The sequence below is a fragment of the Protopterus annectens genome, chromosome 9.part0 (assembly GCF_019279795.1).
Source record: "Protopterus annectens isolate FY-2018-M chromosome 9.part0, PAN1.0, whole genome shotgun sequence".
Classification (NCBI taxonomy): Eukaryota; Metazoa; Chordata; order Ceratodontiformes; family Protopteridae; genus Protopterus; species Protopterus annectens.
In genome coordinates, this window is record NC_056743.1 from 318,538,432 (window position 1) to 318,560,428 (window position 21,997).

Here is a 21,997-nt window from a genome sequence, read left to right on the forward strand (position 1 = left end):
GATGGTTGAGTGCTTTCTTGAATGGGGCGAGGCCCTGATATGAGGCTTGTACCATGTACTACCCCTATGAAGTTGCACACTTGTGTTTATGAATACCATCCACAGACTCTAGGATAGTGATGAAAGTTTTAAAACCAGATTGATAAAGTTGCTTCAAAATGCAGTAAATGATTGCTAAATGTTGGAAATGTTAAAAATGGTAGGTAAGGGGGGAGTCGGTTGCTGCTGTTAGACTATTATAGTAGTGTTTTGATCATTAGTTCATGAGTTTTGTGGTGCTTACAGTAGCCAAACAAAAGAATCCATTCAGTATACTGTTAAGAATCTTAAAGTGGAACATAACCTTGAGAGAAAGAAAGTTATAAGAGTTTTTTTTTACCCAATAGTGATAGCTTCCCTAGATGAAAATTGTCTTTTTTTAAGTTAGCATGGGGTAGATGAGGTATTGTACATATGAAAGAATTTTATTTTTTATATACATATCATACATGTTTATTAAATTATAGATTATGACATGTATTTATTTATCTGTTGTTATACATTATTGTTTTTAGTATTATATATGTTTATTTATTATAAGTATATGGAAATATCTATTGCAAACATATATATTTATATAGACATTTTTGATTATATATTTTTTACGATAATAATGTGTTTTTAGATTCCCTAAATGGTCTGTTTCTAGCATATATTCAGAATTAAAGTAGGAAGTATACATCATTTCTTTCCATTTTTCTCAGTTCATGATATAAAACAGAAATTATGTGATTCCTGTAGAAAATAATTTTTTAGACATTTATACTGCCATCATATTGAACTATTGATTCAGTTTTTTTATATATTTTGATAATACTGAATAGATAAGCATGAATATTTTTATATTCATGCTTTTTATTGGTTCCCTACTATATATTTTTATATAAGTATATGTTGAATAATGTTGAATGAGCAGAAATGAATTTATCTGAATATTTCATTTTTAAATGTGTTTTTAAAGTATGTTTATTTTATTTACTAATTGAAATTTAATTATTTGAAAAGAGCGGGAAATTAAACAATTTGAAGGCTCTAATTATTGTCTGATGAAGCGTAGGTTTTCCTACGCAAAAGTGCTTACCTTGTTGGATGAAATAAACTACTGATTTTATCACACATTGCTGCCTGCAGTTCTTTTGGCTCCGTTCGTGGTTTGGTACTCCTTTTATTGTTTGTACAAGGCTCTCATTATGCAATTAAGGTCCCTATAAGAATGTATGATTTTTTATTGTGAATTGTAACCTGAAGAAGCATACTTGGTGTATGCGAAAGCGCTCGTTATTTCTTGTAATAAATAGAGTTTTTACTACATTGTGGTGTTTGGTGTTCCAGACATATGAAAGAATTCTGAGAATTGAGACAAGCTGATTTTAAATAGAAAGAAGTGACAAAAGGTTTATTTTATTTTGCTTTTATATTTAAATGAGTAAGTGAAATGGCCCATCTTAGACTCTTTTCCATCATAATTTCAGCCACAAGGACAAGGGTAATTGTGTGTGTGTGCATATATATATATATATATATATATATATATATATATATATATATATACACACACACACACACACATATACATATGTGTGTGTGTGTGTGTGTGTGTGTATGTATGTATATATATATATATATATATATATATATATATATACCTATACAGAGAGAGACACACACACACACTTTAGAATAACCAATCAACCAAAAGGTTTTTTTTTTTTGGCTGGTAGAAAATCAGCAGCGTACACAGAGGAACATGCATACTTCACAAAGACAGTGATTATAGATCAGGACTGAACTCTGGCATTTAACACAGAGGATTAGGGCTATGAGCTGTTAATAAGCTGCTTCCTATAGTCCAGGAATTTATTCCCAAAGCCTCAGTTTGCCTACTGTGTGACTCTGAGCAGGTCACGTAACCTGGATAGTGCTCCCAGATCACCCCAGAAAAGAGGCAAATAAAAAATAGACCCTGAAACTGTAAAACAATGATACTACCCCTTAGACTCCATGCTGCCAGTGGTGTTTGTTTGTTATATGGCTAAACGCAACCACTGCTGTTATAACTTTACTCAGGAGAATTAATCTCTGTGAGTTTTAGGATCATGTTCTAGAATGTTGATAGTTCCAAGACACAAGAAATGAAGGACATTTTTGCAGTACTTAAAAATAATGCAAGGTAGTTTCATCCCGTTCGATTCTCGGCTGGAGCGCCTTCTGTGTGGAGTCTGCATGTCCTCCCCGCAGTTGAAAGACATGCATGAATGGGCATGCCTTCGTTGAAGGTTGGGTGTCGAGTTGGCACTCCGGCACCGTAAAAATCTACTGCCACTCATTAGCGGACCGGAGTTCCGCTGTGGCGTCCCCTAACCAGAAAAACCCAAACGAAGAACAAAAAAAAGTTTCATTGTTACGGAGGCTAATGCTGACATACAATTTAAGTATTTTTCTTTGAAAGAATGGTGAACTATGGGTGTTTAGCATCAAGTTGAAATCAGTTACTTTTTGGCTGGTTGAACATAAAATAGGGATGACAACATTAGATTGAGGACTTTGGTCACACAGTAGGATTGCTTCTGACACTTGGATCAGTGGTCAGTAGGTTCTACAAATGGTGTAAAATTAGTATTAAGAAATTGCTGCTTATAGGTTAAAGAATTTGCAAACAGAATTGGGCACCTAGAGCTATTGAGAAATTAGTCTTTTTTGCAATACAGAAGTGGCAGGAAGAGGGGGTTTTATGGAGGCTTTGCTGAGTATGACTGGAGATGACGCCTTAACCATTGACAGTAAATCACAGGTAATGTCAGCTTTTTTATTTTTATTATGGTATTTTAAGAGTGTGATGTGTTGCTTGGAGGTTTTTTTGTACTGACTTACAAAATGTCCTTGAATGGTCATCTGAGGTAATAATCATTTTAAACTTTGCAAATTGAGCAAACTATGCACATAGCTTGAAAATTAAGCACACCTAAAAGTGAAAGCATAGCATATTCATTTTTCTACATGATTAGGTGATGTGTTGCAGGTTACTTTAGAAACTTCCAGTGCTATATGTCTAGACTGAAAGCAGACACTGTTACAGAAGAAAGAATGTAGAAGTGATATATCTAATTGTAGACCTATTGCACTCCTTAATATTGATCTGAAATTAATAAATAGTATAATATAGTAGTTTAAGAATATATAAAACTAAAAACACTCAAAGAAAAACTGAGAAGTGGAATAATTTAATGTTAAGTGCTTTTGTTCTTTATTTCACCAGAAAGCACTTCTTCAGTTCTATAGAATAGGCAGTGGCGGCAGGAATTTTTGGTTGAAAACTGGCAAAGGAACCAGGGTACTGGGAGCAAATAATTAAAGAGGGAAAGGTACTAGAATGGGACAAGGCCGATACATTTGGACTGCAGGCTAGAGAGTCCCTTCCCTATCAAGGACTGACATCACAGTATAGGCAAAGAAAAAGGGATGGGGGAATCCTATGGGAAAGATGGAGTTTTTAGTTGACTCTAGATCAGAAACTGCTGTTAAAAAGGGATAATCAGTAGGCCATATAAAATACTGCATAACTATAAGAATCAATCAGAGGAGGTGAGAAAGGATTGGGAAGAGAGACTGGATAAGCATTTCACAAAGAAACAATGACCGGATGTATATGTGGCTCCCAAATATGCAACAAAGTCTTGAAGATTTAGTATTTTTGCTTGGAAGTGTTTGTATAGGTATTTTTATACCCAAGCAGACTCCAAATAATTTTTCCACCGGTAGACTGCAAATGTTGGAGATGTGACAGGGAAAAATGGATACTTGGGAACATATTTTTTGGGAGTGTAATGAGTTGACAGCCTTTAAAAATTATTTAAAGACTACTATGTCAGAAATACTGGGTGACCAAATTGTTGTAACTATAGAAATTCATTTTTGAGCTGGGATACAGGATTTAAATTGCCTAGACATAGGGCCTTGCTAAGTTTAATTTGTGGCTGCCAAAAAAGCAGTTACTAGAAAATGGAAATCAGTGTCTAAACCAAGCATATTTGAAGTAGTGAGTATAGTAACTGAGATAAAAGAACTGGTAGTGGGATCTTTAGAAAAAGGTAGGAGCAAATTACATAGAAAAAATGGAAATTGTGGGAACAATACATGCAGAATAATGTTTTGGAGGGGGAATGAGATTTATGGGAAGGCAGGAACTGAGTGAGCTGTGTAATGCTGGACTGAAGATTATAATGTGATGAATAATGTTTGTAATGGAAAATATGTCAGTATGGTTTGTTTTCATTTATGTAAATGTATGATTGCCTATGCCAAAAATGATAATTCTGTATAGATGATTAAAAAAAGAAATATTTTCCTGTTGTGATGCATTTTTAGTAGGAGCAAATATGACTGCAATGTAGTCTGTTATTCTTTTTTGCACCAAGATTAGTGGGGCATATAGAGTCATTTTTACTTTAAGCAGTTTAATGATCTGGCCCACAGTACTCTAAGGACTACTAACCAAGCTGGCCACTGTTTTTTCTCTTGACTTTAGATTACACTCTATATGCGAGTTACATTCTCTCCCTAGATTTTGAGATAACCTGTTCTTCTTTGTGCCTCATTGCTAATTGTTTAGCAACAGCTATAAAACAGATTGCTTTCCGTAATAATTATCCTCAGCTCCCCTACCCCCAACTCCCACCCACACTAGCTTACTCTGCCATTATACTTCCCACATACACCTTTCAGCCATGACATACATTTCCTTAAACCTACCCAAACAACTTTACTGCTGTTTCCCAACATCCATCCATCATTTAGCATCCAATAGCCTCCCTCCCTCCCATAGTGCTTTGCACTATATCCATTCCTACGCATACCCATTCCCAATAGTACCTCTAAGTGTATTATTCTACACTTTATACTTTACTTTTCCCAAATAAACCCTGTCTTCCTATCTTAAATAATCCTCTTCGTATACCCTTTTAAACTCCTCTGCTTCTTACATTTCATAAACATAGTTCTCCTACAATTCCTAATAGTAGTACCTTTTCTCCTAGTTGCACACTTAACATCCTACCAACATCCATTACCCTCACCATTCCAACAAAACTCTTACATTGTGTCCTCCAAGCAAAATATTTTTGAATCTCACCTCCCAATCACACTGTTTTTATCACCACTCATATATCCAGCTATTTAAATGCAGTCATCCAAAGGAACAACCCTTTACTCACAAACTGGATATTACACATAAAATCAAGCAAAATGCCTCTTCCTGTACCATCATGCCTCCATAACCATAAAACATAGTGGTGACATCCACCCAAACTCAGGCCCAACTCAGCATATATAGGCACCAGACAGCATATCCCCATCAGCTCTTTTATCATTACTACCTCACCCACAGCCCCAGCCTGGATTTAATATATACCATACCAGCTTACAAAGTACTTTTAACAAACTCCCTGAAATAAATGCTTGGATAGCACTACATACTCCAGACATCTTAGCTGCCATAGAAAACCAGCTCTGCCATGAAATAAATGAAGAATTTGCCCTGCCAGGCTATAATATTATCAGATTAGACAGAGCCAATGAAAATGCTGGTGGTGTCACTATTTTCTACATTACATAGTAGATATTTCCCTTTTCCACCACGTCCCACCTGCTTTCTCTAACTCAGAAATCCTACTAGCCATGCTAAAACTAAACACTAACAAGACAATCACTGTTATGGGTATATACAGACCCCCAGAGAAGAATGCTAAAGCACTGGAAGATATTCTCTGCTGGGCCTCCTCAAAAACCTCATGAAACCATATTAGGGTGATAATAAAGACTGACAAACTATACAATCTGAAAATCTAACCAATAATATACATCTGTACAAGTTCTTCCGACTTATAACAGCACCAACTAGATATAACAAAGCCACAGCCTGACAGTCAACCCTCGAATGAATCTTAATATCCCCTCCAAATAAAATGTTATCCCATGGAACTCTGTGAGACAGGCTAAGTTATCACTTACCACTTATCTACACCATAAGGTACCAAAGCAACTTCTCCAAAACGCATTATTATAGCTCGGTAAGAAAACTTGCTACTTTTCATGAAGACACTTCTATTAATGCACTGCATTTCCTTAACTGGGAGCCACTAAAGACTCTCCCTATAGATGACGCTATCTCTGAGTTCAACAAAATCTTTCTAGGTATTCTGAACACACCAGCCCCTCCTCAGAATAAAAACAGTCAAAGCCAACCCAGCCTCATTGCAGTCCTTAGCAACTAAACAACTCGTGAAACAAAGACACAAAGAACGGAAGATCTAAACAAAAAAATAAAACAGCTTCTACTTTACTAGCACATAGACAGCTAAGAATCCAAACAAAACAACTCATCATCAAAGATAAAAAGAAAATACTACTCAACCAATCAAAAAAATACACACTAATTATCCAAAACTGTTCTGGGCCTCAATGAATAAACTGTTAAATCCAGGCTAAGTTACAAAGCCAACACCAAACACAGAAACAAAATTAATCCATAGCCACCCAAGTCAATACCCACTTTATACAGGCAATACAGTCAGCTAACTAGGTGACTGAGCAAGCTTTTGCGGTCCCTACTCAATCAAATTACCTCCTTCAGCATTTCTTTCTCTAGTCAGTTCCCACAGATGCCATAAAAAAAAACCCTCAAAAAATAAAGCCTACTACAACTTCCCCGACAATCTACCTGGTGAATATCTTAAAATAGGAGTTGATCCATATCTGAAAATAGAGTCCTTTCTCTGTGAAAAATATCATTCATTATCCCAATGCACCATGGTGGAATGAATACAGATGATTCAAACCACAGGCCAATTGCCATTTTATCTCCCCTATAAAAATATCAGAAAAAAATGTATTCATAAGCAACTTATTAACTATCTACTAGATAGCCAGCTTCGGTCTTCAACAAACATGGCTTCTGTCCTCACAGCACAACTACTGCTTGGTTGAATTTTGTTAATACTGTCAACAACCTTAAAAATGCTGTAAGCTTAGTCTGCACCATCTTCCTAGACTTATCAAAAACATTTGATACTGTTTCTCACTAGAAACACATACATAAATTCTCAACCTTAGAGCCTGCCAACTCATCACTGCAGTGGTTCCATAGGTACCTTGCAAACAAAGCAAAAGCAGTGAAATGGAAAATTGATTTCTCCATCTTCTTGCCAGTAAGTATTGGTGTCCCACAAGGATCTGTACAAGGCCCCATACTTTTCAATATGTTCATCAGTGATCTCTACACTGCTACAAAAATTCTACCCTAGTTCAATATACTGATTATTTGATCCTAATTTTCTGTGGCAAATCTCTCTCTCTAAACTCTAAGACCTTACAAAGAAATCCTTCTCATTGGGTAAAACATGGGTAAACAATCCACAACTACTGCAAAAATATAAGTTACTGCTCTTCATCCAAAAACACATTTCCACCAAAACAACACTATTGATTATTGTCTCTGCCAACAACACCATGACAGAACAAGTAAACCACACACAATTACTGGGTGTTATCATGTAAATGACCATTTGAAATTCAACCATCATGTAACATACAGGGTTAAAAAAACTCATTAACTGGGTACATTATACACAGTAAAAACCTACCTCACTGACACAACCAGAATGCATATAGCCTCTACTTTCTTACTATCATCTCTCCTCTATCCTGCCCCAATCTTTAATAAACTTAATTTTTCGTAACTGTCCAGACTTGAGCAATATTATAATAAAGTAGCTAGATTTGCAGTAAACTCTAACAATAGAAGACATGACTGCTTAGCCCTCAGAGAATTACACTGGTTAAAACTACCACCTCACCTAGCTCTTTCTCAGTTGACTGCAATGCAGGCATCTCTATAAGCCAAAAAATTGCCCAGCCCCTTACAACTTAATACAATACTATCTCCCAGGTGACGTTTATGCTCTAAAGAAAAGTCACTAATCACTATAACCAAATCTTCTAATACTGCAAGTGACTCTCTGTATTCAAATAGCATAGCTAAGCTGTGGAAAAAATCACACTACCACTGAAATCCAATCAGAATGCAAACTCATTTAAAACACAACTAAAACTTTAACTGTCAAGTTAATGGACCTGTTCCTATACATCTCCAGGATAAATGCCACTGTTGTCTTCAGCTTGCAATATCAAATCATTTCTATTCATTCAGACCTGAAGAAATTTACTAGCATCTCCCAGCTATATGCATTATTTTTGACACTACTCACCCCCACCTCTGTACTTTTGCTATAAAACTTAAGATAGCCACATATACATAGTCTCCAAACTTGCTTTACATCCCACCTCTTTACTACAATATTAAACTTTTCTGCCCTAACTAGTTTCTTCTAATTTCTAAACACTAATCACACGATATGTTATTTGTCTGACAAAACCACTAATACAGTTCTTCAAATGTTCAGTGTTCATCATCTACTGAAGCATAAGTATCTTCTTATACTGTAATAGTTACCTCTATTTTCACATGGTCCCTCACACCAGAAATGTTGCACACACCACCAGCTGGTATTTTGCAACTTTTACTTCTGGGGAAGGTTATCCATTTGGATTGTACATCTCCCTCTTTGTTAGCTTCTGCACTTTTTTTCTTGATAATTGTTATTAGAATTTCAAATTTAATAACAGTAAAAGAAACTCAGTAACAATGAAGTAACTATATTAATATCAGATAAAATAGAACATGAATTAACTTTCTTGTTAACAAAGAAGAAAAAGCTTATAAGCAACTAATAAACAACTATTTACAAAGGGTGTCTGCTGATGTACAAATAAATATGTAAGCTTTTTTACAGATATTTCCATTAAACAATCATTGTTTGTTTAAAAGCTCACTTAGTCCTTTCCAAGAATTGTATGAGGAATTGATTCTTGTGGTTCTTGTTCTTATTGTAATAATCTCCAAATGACTAACTTCAGAAGTGATGTTTCTAAATTCATTAAAGGATGGGATCTTGTTACTTTTCCAGTTTCTTGTTATTACTTTCCTTGCAACTGACAGAAAGCTCAACATAATTATATATTTTACCTTTGCTACACTCTCAGGAATTGGAGTGTTAAAAAGAACCAAGGATTTAGATAATGTAAATTTATCAGAAAATAAAGCCTGTAAGAAATTATTAATTTTATGCCACTATGATTTAATTTCAACACATTCAAAAATATATGTTCCCAATCAGCTTTCCCTTCGAATTTGCATCTCCAACAAGTACATTTAGTCTTGGTTATGATTCCCATTTTATGTGGTGTGTAGAATGACCTATGTATACATTTCTGTGAGAACAATTTCCATTCAATTGATGATATAGTTAATTTAGACTATTTTAAAATTAACTGTCTTCTTCACTTGGGAACTTATTATTTATATTTTTAAAATAACTCCAGTAAGATTCTTTTACATATCGTACTTCTATTGTTATTATTTTATATATTTTAGATAAGATGTTTCTTTCTAATTTTTGTCACATTTGAATCATTAAAAAATCAATGAGTTTTGGGATACATTTTTAACTGTTGGTTGCACTATCTCTATTCTCTTTTCCACATAATGTTTACAGTTTAAAATTTGTAACCATAGTTATTTGCTTAAATTAAATTTATCTAATATTTATTGAGTTGATAAAGCATTTTCTTTATGCAACAGTTGGGACCAATAAACAAGATTGTTTTCTTTGAAATTTTTCATGAATATCACGTAGAAGATGTGATATTATTTTGTGTATAAGCTATTGGAAAAATAAGAAATAGCCTCACTTTATATGATGGATTTTTTGAGAAACAGAGATCTCAATGTTGTTCTTATTAGATTAATAATGTCAGGATTAATTTTAGTAATAGAGTTATTTATAAATTCCTCTTTTAATAACCAGTACATGAAGTTTTGGAATGATAGGAAATTATTGGAATGATTCAAGAAAGTGGTTTGCATTAAAAAATATCCATATATGTCTTTCCACTTGGCCATGTAATAAAGGTTTGACCATAAAATTATTGTTTTGGTGATTGAAGCAATAGAATATAGTTACAAGTCTGGTAAGCTAATACCTCCATTTGACCAATATCTAATATGATTATTTAATGCTCTTCTAGGTTTATTGGGAAACCATAAACATTTTTGGGTTAATTGGTTAAATTTCTTTATAATGTTTTTGGGTGGGGGCAAAAAAAAGGGATTGTATTACATATAGAATATTTGAGAAAATAATCATTTTGATAATAGATAGTCTTTCATCCATAGTGAAGAAGTATTTATTCCATTTATTCATAAGACGTTCACAATTTTGTATACTAGATTCATAATTAATATCTGTTATCTCTTTAATATTTTCAGCAATAACTATTCCTAAATACTTTAATTGGCACTCTTTTGCTAAATACTTTCTGAACTCTTCTCATATATCTTTACTACTAAAGTTTATGGGTAAACTTTTTGTCTTATTTTCATTAAAAATGAGTTCTGATTTTCTCTGAAAATCCCCTATTAGGATAAAAAGAGTTATGAGAGATTTATTATGATCTTTTAAAGTTAGTAAAATATCATCAGCAAATAACTGAGTCTTAACCATTAAATCTTTACTTTTTAAAACTCCCTTAATGTCATTATGTGGTCTTATAAGGTTAGCAAGTGGTTCAATAGCTAAAGTAAATAATAAAGATGAAAGAGGGCATCTGTGTTTAGTACCTTTTGTAATTTTTATTGACTCTGATGTAAATGGGCCTATTTTAATTTATGCTTGGGAATTGATATATAAGAGGATAATGAGATGTATAAATTTGTGAGAAATTTTACTTTCTTCTAGAACTACTGAAAGATACTTCCAATTTACAGAATTAAAAGCACAGTTAATATCAAGACTTACTATTGTTAAACTTACTTTCGTTTTGTTGGCCAGATCAATTATGGACATTATCTTTTAATATTAGATGCATTCCTGTTCAATATGAAACCAGTTTGATCATTATCAATTAGGAGAGGAAGAAACTGTTTTATTCTGTCCATATGTATAGCCATAAATTATTTATAGTCTACATTTAGCAGTGAGATTGGTGTGTATGACAAGCATTTCATTGGATCTTTATTTGTTTTTAGTATTGGGGTTATGACAGAATACCTTCAGGAAGAAGGGACTGCTTCTAGATTTTTAACCATATTAAAAACATTTATTAATATATTTAGAGGCTCTCGTCATTAATTTATAGAATTCTGGGAGAATACCATCATTATCGGGAGATTTATTTATTTTTAACTTTTTGATTTGAGACTTTAGTTCAGAAATTGAAATAGGTTTATCTATAATATTAATCTGATCCATGGTTAGTTTGTTCTTAGTGTATTTCCTTATGAAGTTTTTTATTTTTTCATTGAAGTCCATTACTATGTATTTTCTTGTCAAACCTCTGAACATGTCATTTTTAAGTCACCTTCCTTCTCCCTCTCCTGTAGAACTAAGCTACCTAAAACAAGTCTGTTCTACATAAAAGGAAATAATTTATGTACTATTACTTTTATCTTTACTTTGTAAAAATAGATGTTAAAACCTTTGATTAACACTGCACATTTTAATAGCTAGCTTCTGCTCTTGACATCCTAGGTTTGGACACTGAAATTCAGCTTCCCATATCAATTAATTGAAGTCTAAACACTAAAACTAGCAAGTGACTCCCCTTTTCTCTTTCCCCACTTCTTTTGTAAACCAATGAAAAGAATCTTTGCTTACAACCTAAGATCACAGTCTACGTTATTTCCCTATTAAGTCCCAAAAATGAATCGTGCAGCACAGCACAGACAATAGCTTCTCAGTCTTAGTCCCTTGGCTTCAAATAAAAGGATCCAACACTTCACTTTACCGCATCCCACTTAATATAATACACTTAACCACTCTTTAAATTCCATCTGCTAAGATTTCAACTTTCTATTCCCCCTCATTTCTACCCTTCCAATTCAGCTTTCATTCTCATCTCTCTCCACCCAACCCCCTCCCTTCAATTCCCCTCATACCACTCTTTTTTGTCTGTCCATATTATTGCTGTAGAGACTGTATATTATTGAAAAACTAAGACACATTACTTAACAATCTAGCATTATTACTGATTTGCAAGGCAACTAATACTTATCATTTTTGTAGCATAAGTAACGTATAACCTGTTCTATTATTGTGCTGTTATGCTTGACTTATGAGTAATGCATAACCTATTGTATTACTGTGCTGTTATGTTTGACTATGTTGCCTGTTATCTTGTTCATTGCGATAGTTATCTGTACTATTCCAAGCTGTACCTGAAAATGGCCCAGATGGATCATTGTTCTACCCTGGTTAACAAATGAAAATAAATACATACATACATACATAAATGACTGTACAATTCAATTTTACATACCTACAAAGCTATACTCCTTTTTGTATAATTCAAGCCATCCATGCAGGGTCATCATTTCTTTGGGAGATAGTCCAGAAACATCATCCACGAGGCCATTTTCTGTGAAATCCCCAGTTACAAAAGCTCTAGAAGCATCTCGTCCTGCATTGATACAATTAACTGTTAACTGGTTGTTTCAAAAATACAAGAAAACAAGGTTTGACAAAGACAAATTTTCAGGTATAGCAGGTTCCTAGTGAGAAGTCTTGATGCTGTGACTATGAAATGAAGATCAGCAAATTAGATTGTACAGAGTTTATTAAAGACCTGCTGTGCATGCCAATTTATACAAAAGGGCAAATCAATTCAAGCAAAACAATTAGATGATAAGCAATGAAGTATCCATAAATGTCTGACTTGTACATCAAACTCCTGTGCATTTACATCCCTATAACTGCACCTTCATCTGTGGTTTATATCCTACATACAGAAATAAACATATGTTACATTGGCTAGCTACTAATATACCAAGCATGTATCACTCTGGACTCTTTCCTGTCTCATTTGTTCTCTTTTAATTTCATCTATGTGTTTAAAGCCAGTATAATTTTGGTATTATTGTGCTGTGAAAATGTTTCTTACCTCATAGTACTACACAACAAAAACTCCTCTCTCTCTTACTATTAACAGTATAAAGCTTTTTCTGTCAAAGGGTTTTTACTGAGTGTTTCTGGACTGTGCTTACCTCTGGCCTTGGCTCAAACCTGTTTGCCCTCGCTTTGCTCGGGCTCACTCTGCTCCCCTACCCTAGCCCCATTCCCATCCACCCCTGACGTCCCTAGATTAATAGCCACCATTACACCACCCCTAAAGCCTGTTGTCCAATTACAAACACCCCCACTTCCATACATCTAATCAACACCACAACCCCACCCATTATTATACTAGTTCCACCTTAAAGCTTCACAATCTGCACTCTACTGCCCAGTCCTCTACCCCTACCTTCTAGAACTTAAACTACACCATGTCACTAAAATTGTGCCACCTTCTCTCTAACATGCTTCTAGCATTATATATCAGTTTCCTAATCTACATCACCTCCCCAAACTATTTCCCAACCCCTATAACAGTTACACACTCTACTCTTCCTCTACATCATGACAACCCCACAAAAAGTTTTAGTAACACATCAGCCAGCCTAATTCAATATCACTTTATATATCTCTCAAAACTGAAAATCCTTCCAGACACAATCACTAGTAAACCTACCTTCTACATAATAATCAGCAACAATAAATCTATCCAATACCGCAAACATTACCACTCCAAACGACACACTTTTTCTGGGGACACCCACCTCAACCCAGGGACCCCAACTACAGCTTCTTCTGCTAAAAGTCTAAACACTAAAATATTCTTCTAGCAACCCTAAAACATGTAGTACCTGTAACAAAACTACATAATTTCATGCTTGGTTAAGTCAATACACCCCAGATATCTTAGTAATCACCAAAACTTGGCTAAAACCCCATATCCATGATACTGAAATAACACCTCCAGGCTATAATATACTCAAAAAAGACATAACCAATAAAAAAGATGGATGGGTAGCTTTAATCTATCCCAACACCATCACAATCTCACCTTTCCCTAAAGAAATACCAACTTTTGACAATGCTGAAATTCTAACTGGAACCCTACAAATTTACAAAACAAAACAATTATGCAATGTTGGTTTATATATAACCCCTGGGCAAAATAACCAAGCTATGGAAGATATCTTCTCTTGGATATCAGAAAACATCAGTAACAAGACTATAATTATGGAAGATATCAACATTAACTGGCAGGGTCTGATGATTGACTTCCCTACTAATAGCATAAACCTCTATGGTTATACCCATCTCATTACGTGCCACCCGTATGCCTAATAGCAATACCCTAGGTGCAACTCTTGACTGGATACTTGTTTCTAATCCAGACAAATACTCTACTCCCCACACTCTACCCAATACTCTTAGTGACCACCTACCCATATTCTTATATAGATACATACCACAAACTACAAGAACCCACACATACAAAACTAACAGAAATATTAGAAACTCTGACCAGCAAAAGTTTAACAAAATCCTAAAACACACTAACTGGAACCTATTTAAAACACTATCACTAGAAGATGTCCTTGAATATTTCAACACTATTTTATTTATTTGTTTATTTATTTGACATTTGTTAACCAGGTTAGTCCAACTGAGCCACAGGCCTATTTTCATTGGGGACCTGACTGAGGAGAAAAGCTCCTGACAATTTACAGTCATGCAAAGATAATACACATACATAGTAGTCTAATGTACAAGCACATAGTATAAAGATAATATAAAATACAATTCAAAACACAGCACTGTGCCATACAAAGAAGATACCATTACAAAAATATACAGTGTATAATAGGAACACTCAGTATTCAAATCAAAAGATATATAGGCCTAAGAATATTTTTTGTGTATTTTTTAATACAGGAGTTCAAAAGGAAGGATGAAATTACATGCCAGCAAGAAAAAAAGACAGAAATAAGTCTAAGATCAAAAATAGAGTATAAGTTGAGTAAGTGAAAAAGTTGTCATGTAGGGGCTTGGCAAGGGCAGGACCAAGTTTTTTGTAGTGTTTTAGATCCTGGTTAAACAGGTACTTTTGAAGAATATTGCTTATATTAAGGGGGAGTGAGTTCCAGACATGTGCTACTGAGCACTTATAAAGGGATTTTCCAGTGCTCTTTTTAGGTTTGTAGATGTCAAGGAGGTATTTGTCAGATGTGTGAAGGTGTCGGAGGGGGTGTAGTAGGGGGTATGAGGTGAAAATATATTTCTAAACACCCTCAACAGCCAAGCTCCCTCTGCACCAAAAGAATAAAAACTACCCATGCTCCCTGGCTAACAAAAATACCAAACTTCTACAAGATAGAGATAAAGCATGGAAGGAATGGCACAATAGCAAATCTGATGCCAACCTAATCAAATGTAAACAGCTACAAAATAAAGCAAAAAAACTAGTGAACTTAGATAAAAAGTACACTTTTCCAATCAATTGGTAAACCACAAAAATAACCCAAAACAATTTTGGAAACACATCTCAAACCTGCTTACTCAGGGCTCTAAACAAACTCCATCACCATACCCTGACAAAACCCTGTCAGAGATAGCCAACTGGTTTAACTCTCTCTTTATAAACAGCAACAGCAAACTGTTAACAAATCCCACCTCCACAGCTACCTCAAACCCTATCTCTGATCCCCCTCTACCCTTATCTCAAGACTCCTGTACAATCAAAAAAAAAACCTTTGCCTACCCAACAAACCAGTACTACATCTTCTACACCCCATTCTCTCTTAAGCCTGTCCCTACCTCTCTCATTCAAAAACTTTCAAAAACTAAAATCATGATCCCTCTTCTCTGACAACTTCCTCCTTGAATACTTAAAACTTGCTGCAGAAGCCATAGCATATCCTGTCAGTGTCCTTATAAATCACTCTACAGCATAGTCCATTGTTCCTAACCTCTGGAAAAAGTCTATCATCACCCCATATACATAAAGGGGCAATTCCATTGAACTATACAATTATTGACCAATCTCTATCCTCTCTCCTCTTTCCAAACTCCTGGAAAAATGCATACATAAGCAACTTTTGTACCACCTCATCCAAAACAAACTAATTACCCCTAACCAACATGGTTTTCGCCTATCACACAGCACCATCACTGCCCTAATCTCCTTCATGGACACTGTGTCCAAATCCATTGACTCTGGTAATATCACTTCTTTCTTACTACTAGACCTATAAAAGGCATTTGACACACTGTCCTACAACAAACTTTATCAGCTATCCATTATAGCCTGCACCCCACCATCCCACCAATGGTTTGCAAGCTACCTATCTGTAGATCAGACTGTGTATATTTACCTTTAAGAAGCATTTCTTGATGTAGCACGTGCATATAAATACTGAGCGCATGCAGGCAGCACTGCCATTTTGAGAGAATAGCCAGGGTGTTAACATGTATGAATGTGGTAGTCAGTCCTTTTATAAGTTTAAGTTTAAGTTACAAAGCCTCATTTCTGATGTGTTTATGTGTAATAAAGCTGCTTAAATTGAACAAACAAATGTGTGTCTGTTTTATCATGACCAGGCGAGTGACATGGTGTCAGAAGTGGGATTAAAAGAACAACTTCTCCATGAGATGCAGAGTTGAAAGTGAAGGCAGATTAAGCTGGTTGAGTGAAATGGAGCTCAGACAAATGAAAAAGGGCTAAAGGTAAAGAAAACTGCACAAATGATTTATTTGGCAAAGAAAGTTAAACGGCACATTTATAAGGCACACAATGCATTATTAATCAAACTAGTAGCACACAAACATATTATTAAGCAAACAAAATGCACAAACCACATTATTCATTAAACAAAATGTTTGAAACCATGATATTTGATAAAACTAGCAGAGATATTCATATGGGGCTCAGAATTACCTTTGGTTTGCATAACGAGCAAGCTTAAAGTAAAACAGGCACAAGAAAAGTATAATGAGCATGATAAAAGATTAAAAGGGCATAATCAGTGCAATAAAAAGGGCAAATTAAGCTTAAAGAGCAAGGCGACTGCATGTTTTTTAGTAAAAGACTGTGTTTGGACACTAACTACTATTTTGCATTGACCAAAGCCATTCAAAGCATAACTAGAGTTGTTTGAAGTATCTCAGAGTGTGCAAAATGTTTGCAGTGTTTGTACTTTATTACTGTGCAATTGTATAAAAGAATTTGCTGAGTGCAAAGTACAGTTATATTGCAAAGTGCAGTCAAGGTACAGCCATTTCGAAAAGTTTCTTGTGCTTTGTGCATTTATTCGTAGAGTGCCATCATTTCAGAGTGTTTTTTGCACTGTGAAGAGTTATTTCGCAAAGTACATCCATTTTAAAAGGTTGTTGTGCTGCGTACAGTTTATTTCCAAAGTGTATTCATCTTGAAGTGTTTCTTACTCTGAGCTTCTGCTTCTGTGTACAGTTTATTTTCAAAGTACAGTCATGTTGAAGTATCTCTTACACTAAGGAGTGGTTTCACAAAGTACAGTGATTTCAAAATGTTCTTATGCTATGCAGACTTATTTACCAAAGTGCAGTTATTTCAAAGAGTTAGTTGTGCTATTGGGCATAATTACAAGTACTGGCATAAAGTTCTGGCATATATATATATATATATATATATATATATATATATATATATATATATATATATATATATATATATATATATATGAGCACTTTATAAACTTGAAATACTGAAATCTTGAAATTCAGTATCTTGAGTTCATAAAGTGGAAGGATCAGAAGATCACAACCCCAGAGTGTGAAATTCAAAATCTCGAATGCAGGAGATTTTGAATTAGCGGTTCTGGTGTTACGTTGTGTTCGTGGATTCAGGTAAGTGTTTATGTTTAAGGTTGTTGGGTAGGGGCTGTAGTGTGTGTTAGTACTGTAATGTGTGTGTGTGTGAGATGAATGTAGTTTGTGTGGTGGTGTTTTGTGTCTGTGTGTATGTAGTGTGTCCTTGGAGTTAGAATATTTAAGTAGGGGTGTGTGGGGGAGTGCAGGGGGCTTGCGCCCCTGCATATCATAAGGGTAGGTGTGTGTGCTTATTTAGTTGTGTGCGTGTGTGTTGTAATGGTTTTTGAAAGTGTTGGGAGTTTGAATTTTGCAGTTCTGTGGTTTTGGGATTTAGGGCTTCTTGATTGTGTAGTTTCGTGTATTTGAATTTTCTACTTTATAGGCTTGAGATTCTGTAATTTGAGATTTCAGAAGTTCGAGCTTATAAAATGAATCTATATATATATATATATATATATATATATATATATATATATATATGTATATGTTTGTGCATAATTTATAAATTCAAGCACCTTCACTACTGTGTGTTGATATGGCAGAGGCATTTCGCAGATCAAGTCCACTTGTGTTTGATCATAATATAGCAGAGAATCGGGCAGTATTCAAGCAGTAATATATTTTATTTATAGCTTTTCCTGACAAAGATGCACGTACAAGGGCATTCATTTTGCTTAACTTAGCTGGGTCAGAAGTGATTGAAAGAGAGTGTTTATTTGTGTATGCACCAGAAATATATGCAGGAGAGGGGGAAAACCACCATACTGGGGTACTGGCTGTATCCAGGGAGGACCCTGAGTGCTTAAAATGTAAATTTAGAGAAATGTGCAACCCCCAGACAAATGTTACATTAGAGAGGCACTTATTTTATACAAGAGACCAAAAGTCAGGTGAAACTTTTGCAGCTTATATCACTGACTTGAGAAATATGGCCAAAATGTGCAGATTTGGTGACTTGAATGATGATTTAATAAAGGACAGATTTGTGTGTGGTGTTAGTGCTGCAGTGAGAAAGATTTTGCTCTGTGACAGTGATTTAACATTAAGCAAAGACATAGAGATTTGTCAAATCCATGAGCTCACAGAAAGGCCCACAAGTATGCTTACAAGTGAAAAGAGCATGGTTTCAACAGCGTCTAGAGCAAATGTAGACATCATGCAACACATGGCAAGCAGAAACAGGCCTAAGCACATGGCAGGAGCAACCCCTGCAGGTCTGACAGGGAAACTTCATAGCTTTTTAGCAAGTTCCAAGACTAGCTCAGTAAAAAGGGCATGCTCAGTATAGTATAAGAGTGAGTCAGCAAAACCTAGTTCAAGTCTTATTGTTAACTGTTATAATTGTGGTGCTAACCATGAGTCTAAAAGAGAGAAGTGCTTAGCATTTGGTCAGCAGTGCCACAAGTTTAAAAAAATTTAACCATTTTCAGAAGTTTTGTAAATCAAGCAAGCCTTATTCAGTTATTAAGAAAGGTCACAAAAAAGCAAGTTGACCATACAGAGAGCTGCGACTCTACTTTCTATGTAGATGGTGTATCAGTGGTCAGTGAAAAGGTAAATGCAGTAGATTTGTTGGCAAAGAACAAAGCATTTTGTATTGTTCTGATCAATGGTAAACCCACAGAGCTCAAAGTAGATACTAGTTCAAAGTGTAATGTAATGTTAGCCGAAACATTTGCTAAAGTGAGGGCTGGTGATTAACTTAATTTAGTCAATTGTGCGATACTTGTTGTTTATGGAGGTGAAGAGATTCAAATGAAGGCTAAGTAGTGCTTTCATGCTATTCGTTTGGGAACAGTTACAGCTTGCAATTTTATGTAGTCTGAAGACCTGTGCAGTCATTAATAGGTCTCAAAGACAGTTTGAAAATGAAACTACTTTCTTTTAACAAAGAAGTCAATCACGTGAGTACATGTCACAGTTCCAGCTTTACTGATGCTATTTTCTCAGAGTATGCTGATGTGTTCGACAACAAGCTAAGCATGCTTCCAGTTATGTACTCCATGAAAGTAGACACAGAGGTCAGACCACCAAGGAGACCTCCAATAGTTACGCAGGACAAAGTCAAGATCCAGTCAAACAAAATGGTGGAACAAGGTGTGATTTATCAAGTTACAGAACCAACTGAGATGGTGTCTTCCATGGTAGCTGCTCATAAGAAAAATTCAGATGAAATCAGAATATGCATTGACCCAAGAGACTTGAACAAGGCATTAAAAAGATCTCATTATCCTGTGCGTACAGTCAAGGAAATTGCAACCCTAATGCAAAATGCCACTGTTTTTCTGTCTTAGATGCAAATAGTTCATTTTGACAAGTAATGCTCGATCATAAATATTCACTACTGACTACATTCAGTACCCCATTTGGTAGATACAGATTCCTCAGGATGCCTTTTGGAATAAATTCTGCCAGTGAAGTCTTTTGGCATGCGATGGACAAGTTTTTTCAGGCTACCCATGTGCAATAATAGTTGATGGTTTACTGGTTGGAGGTAATGGTGAAACAGAGCGAGACATAAACCTCAGGAAAGTTCTGGACAGAGTGAGTGAAGTGAATTTAAAGCTCAATCCTCTGAAGTGCAAATTCAGATTACCAGAAGTTACTTATGTTGGTCATTTATTTACCAGTACAGGCTTATGATCAGATCCTTCTAAGCAAGCAGCCATTCTTGACATGCCAGCTCCAGACTATGTCCAAGCTCTAGAGCGTTTTCCTGAAATGGTTAACTATTTAGGCAAATTTATCCCTGACTTTAGTGAGATATCAGTGCCTTTAAGAGAGCTGACATGCAAAACTGTTGCATGGTCATGGTTAGAACAACACCAGCGAGCATTTGATAACCTCAAATAGCAAATTGCTAACCCACCTACTTTCCCAACCTGGACTATGAGTGCCCCTAGGGGTACACACTTGGTCGTTTAGGGGTATGTAGGAAAAAAATTAATAATGGCGGAAAAAATGTATTTTCTGGTGAGTGCAGCAAAGTCTAGTCAAGTGAAAGTGCATAATGTATTCAGAAAAAGAAGGCTGTGTGTCTCTGTGCTGTGTGTGGGAACTTTGCATGAAAGCCTACTACTGTATTTAGGAGAGTTATACAGGAAAAAGAAGAAATGGAAAAGAAAGGTAAGATAGTTGTACAATGGCTCCTTTTTAGCCACAGTCTTGTCACAGTATGATAAAGAGCAAGACAAATATTTAGTTAAAACATGTCTTACATGTTGCCGATAACTCGAATAATTTAAAGTTATAAAATGCAACATGCTGACATTTACCAGCCAGCAGCAGTGTTTGAGGAGACTACAGTCTGCATTAAACCTGGTGGAGAAAGGAGTATGATACTCACCCCTATAAGTTACTTCAGCATCATGACACAGGGACAAGAGTGGAGCTTTTCACCCTGGGCCTGTGTTGAAAATGGGCTCTGTCCCAGACAGACTTTCCCGGTAACCGTTAGTCCAACGATTAGACAGTAGTGCATCCTGATCTTAGCAACTGACAGCTAGCACTGAGGCTCTCAATCTTCCCTGTTTTTGTAGAATGTCCTTATTGTTTCCCTTATTTTCTGGCCCGTCTCAAAACGTATGACTTTCTGGCAAACATTTGAGGATTATGTTCATTGAGTAAAGCCACAGTACAGTTTTAAGACTTACTCTTCATAATAATTATTATTGCTCATGTTAATTGACCACCAGTTATCCTATTAATTTTCTAACTAAATCAGAGCAAAATTAAAAAAAAAACTTTCCCTGATCTTTGTCCCTCTTATTTTTTTAATTATTCTCCACTCCTTGAAGTAAAGTACTATGGCTAGCTTAGTACCGTGCAAAACAGACGTGCTTGAAATATTATACAGGAGTAGATAATGTGCAGCAAGTTGGGGTATGATATCGCCTAATGTGAGGCTTCTTTGGATGATAGACACAAAGTTGCAATGCATAGTTTTGTTAGCTTCAAATGAAAGTTAATTGTCCTGTGATTAACTTCTACTTTAATGTCTGTTAATGAAAACTAAAGTATCAAATAAAAACAGGAGAACTGACTTAAACTACTTCAAGTAGCTTAATAGTCACAACCTTTTCTGTAATGCCCATGTCAGGGTATCTCACTTTCTA

At 35.3% G+C, this 21,997-nt stretch overlaps 1 protein-coding gene across 2 annotated transcripts in view; it reads right to left on the bottom strand.

Moving 5' to 3' along the window:
• Positions 1-21,997, bottom strand: part of LOC122811213 (neuferricin) — a 110,320-nt gene that overhangs the window by 51,660 nt on the left and 36,663 nt on the right. Inside the window, exon 2 of one of the 2 annotated variants that reach the window (XM_044082901.1) lies at positions 12,469-12,609. The exons of the other annotated variant lie outside the window; for it this stretch is intronic. Within the exon in view, the coding sequence (XP_043938836.1) occupies positions 12,469-12,609 (141 nt within the window). The remainder of the gene's footprint in view (positions 1-12,468; positions 12,610-21,997) is intronic. 2 annotated transcript variants of the gene reach the window in all.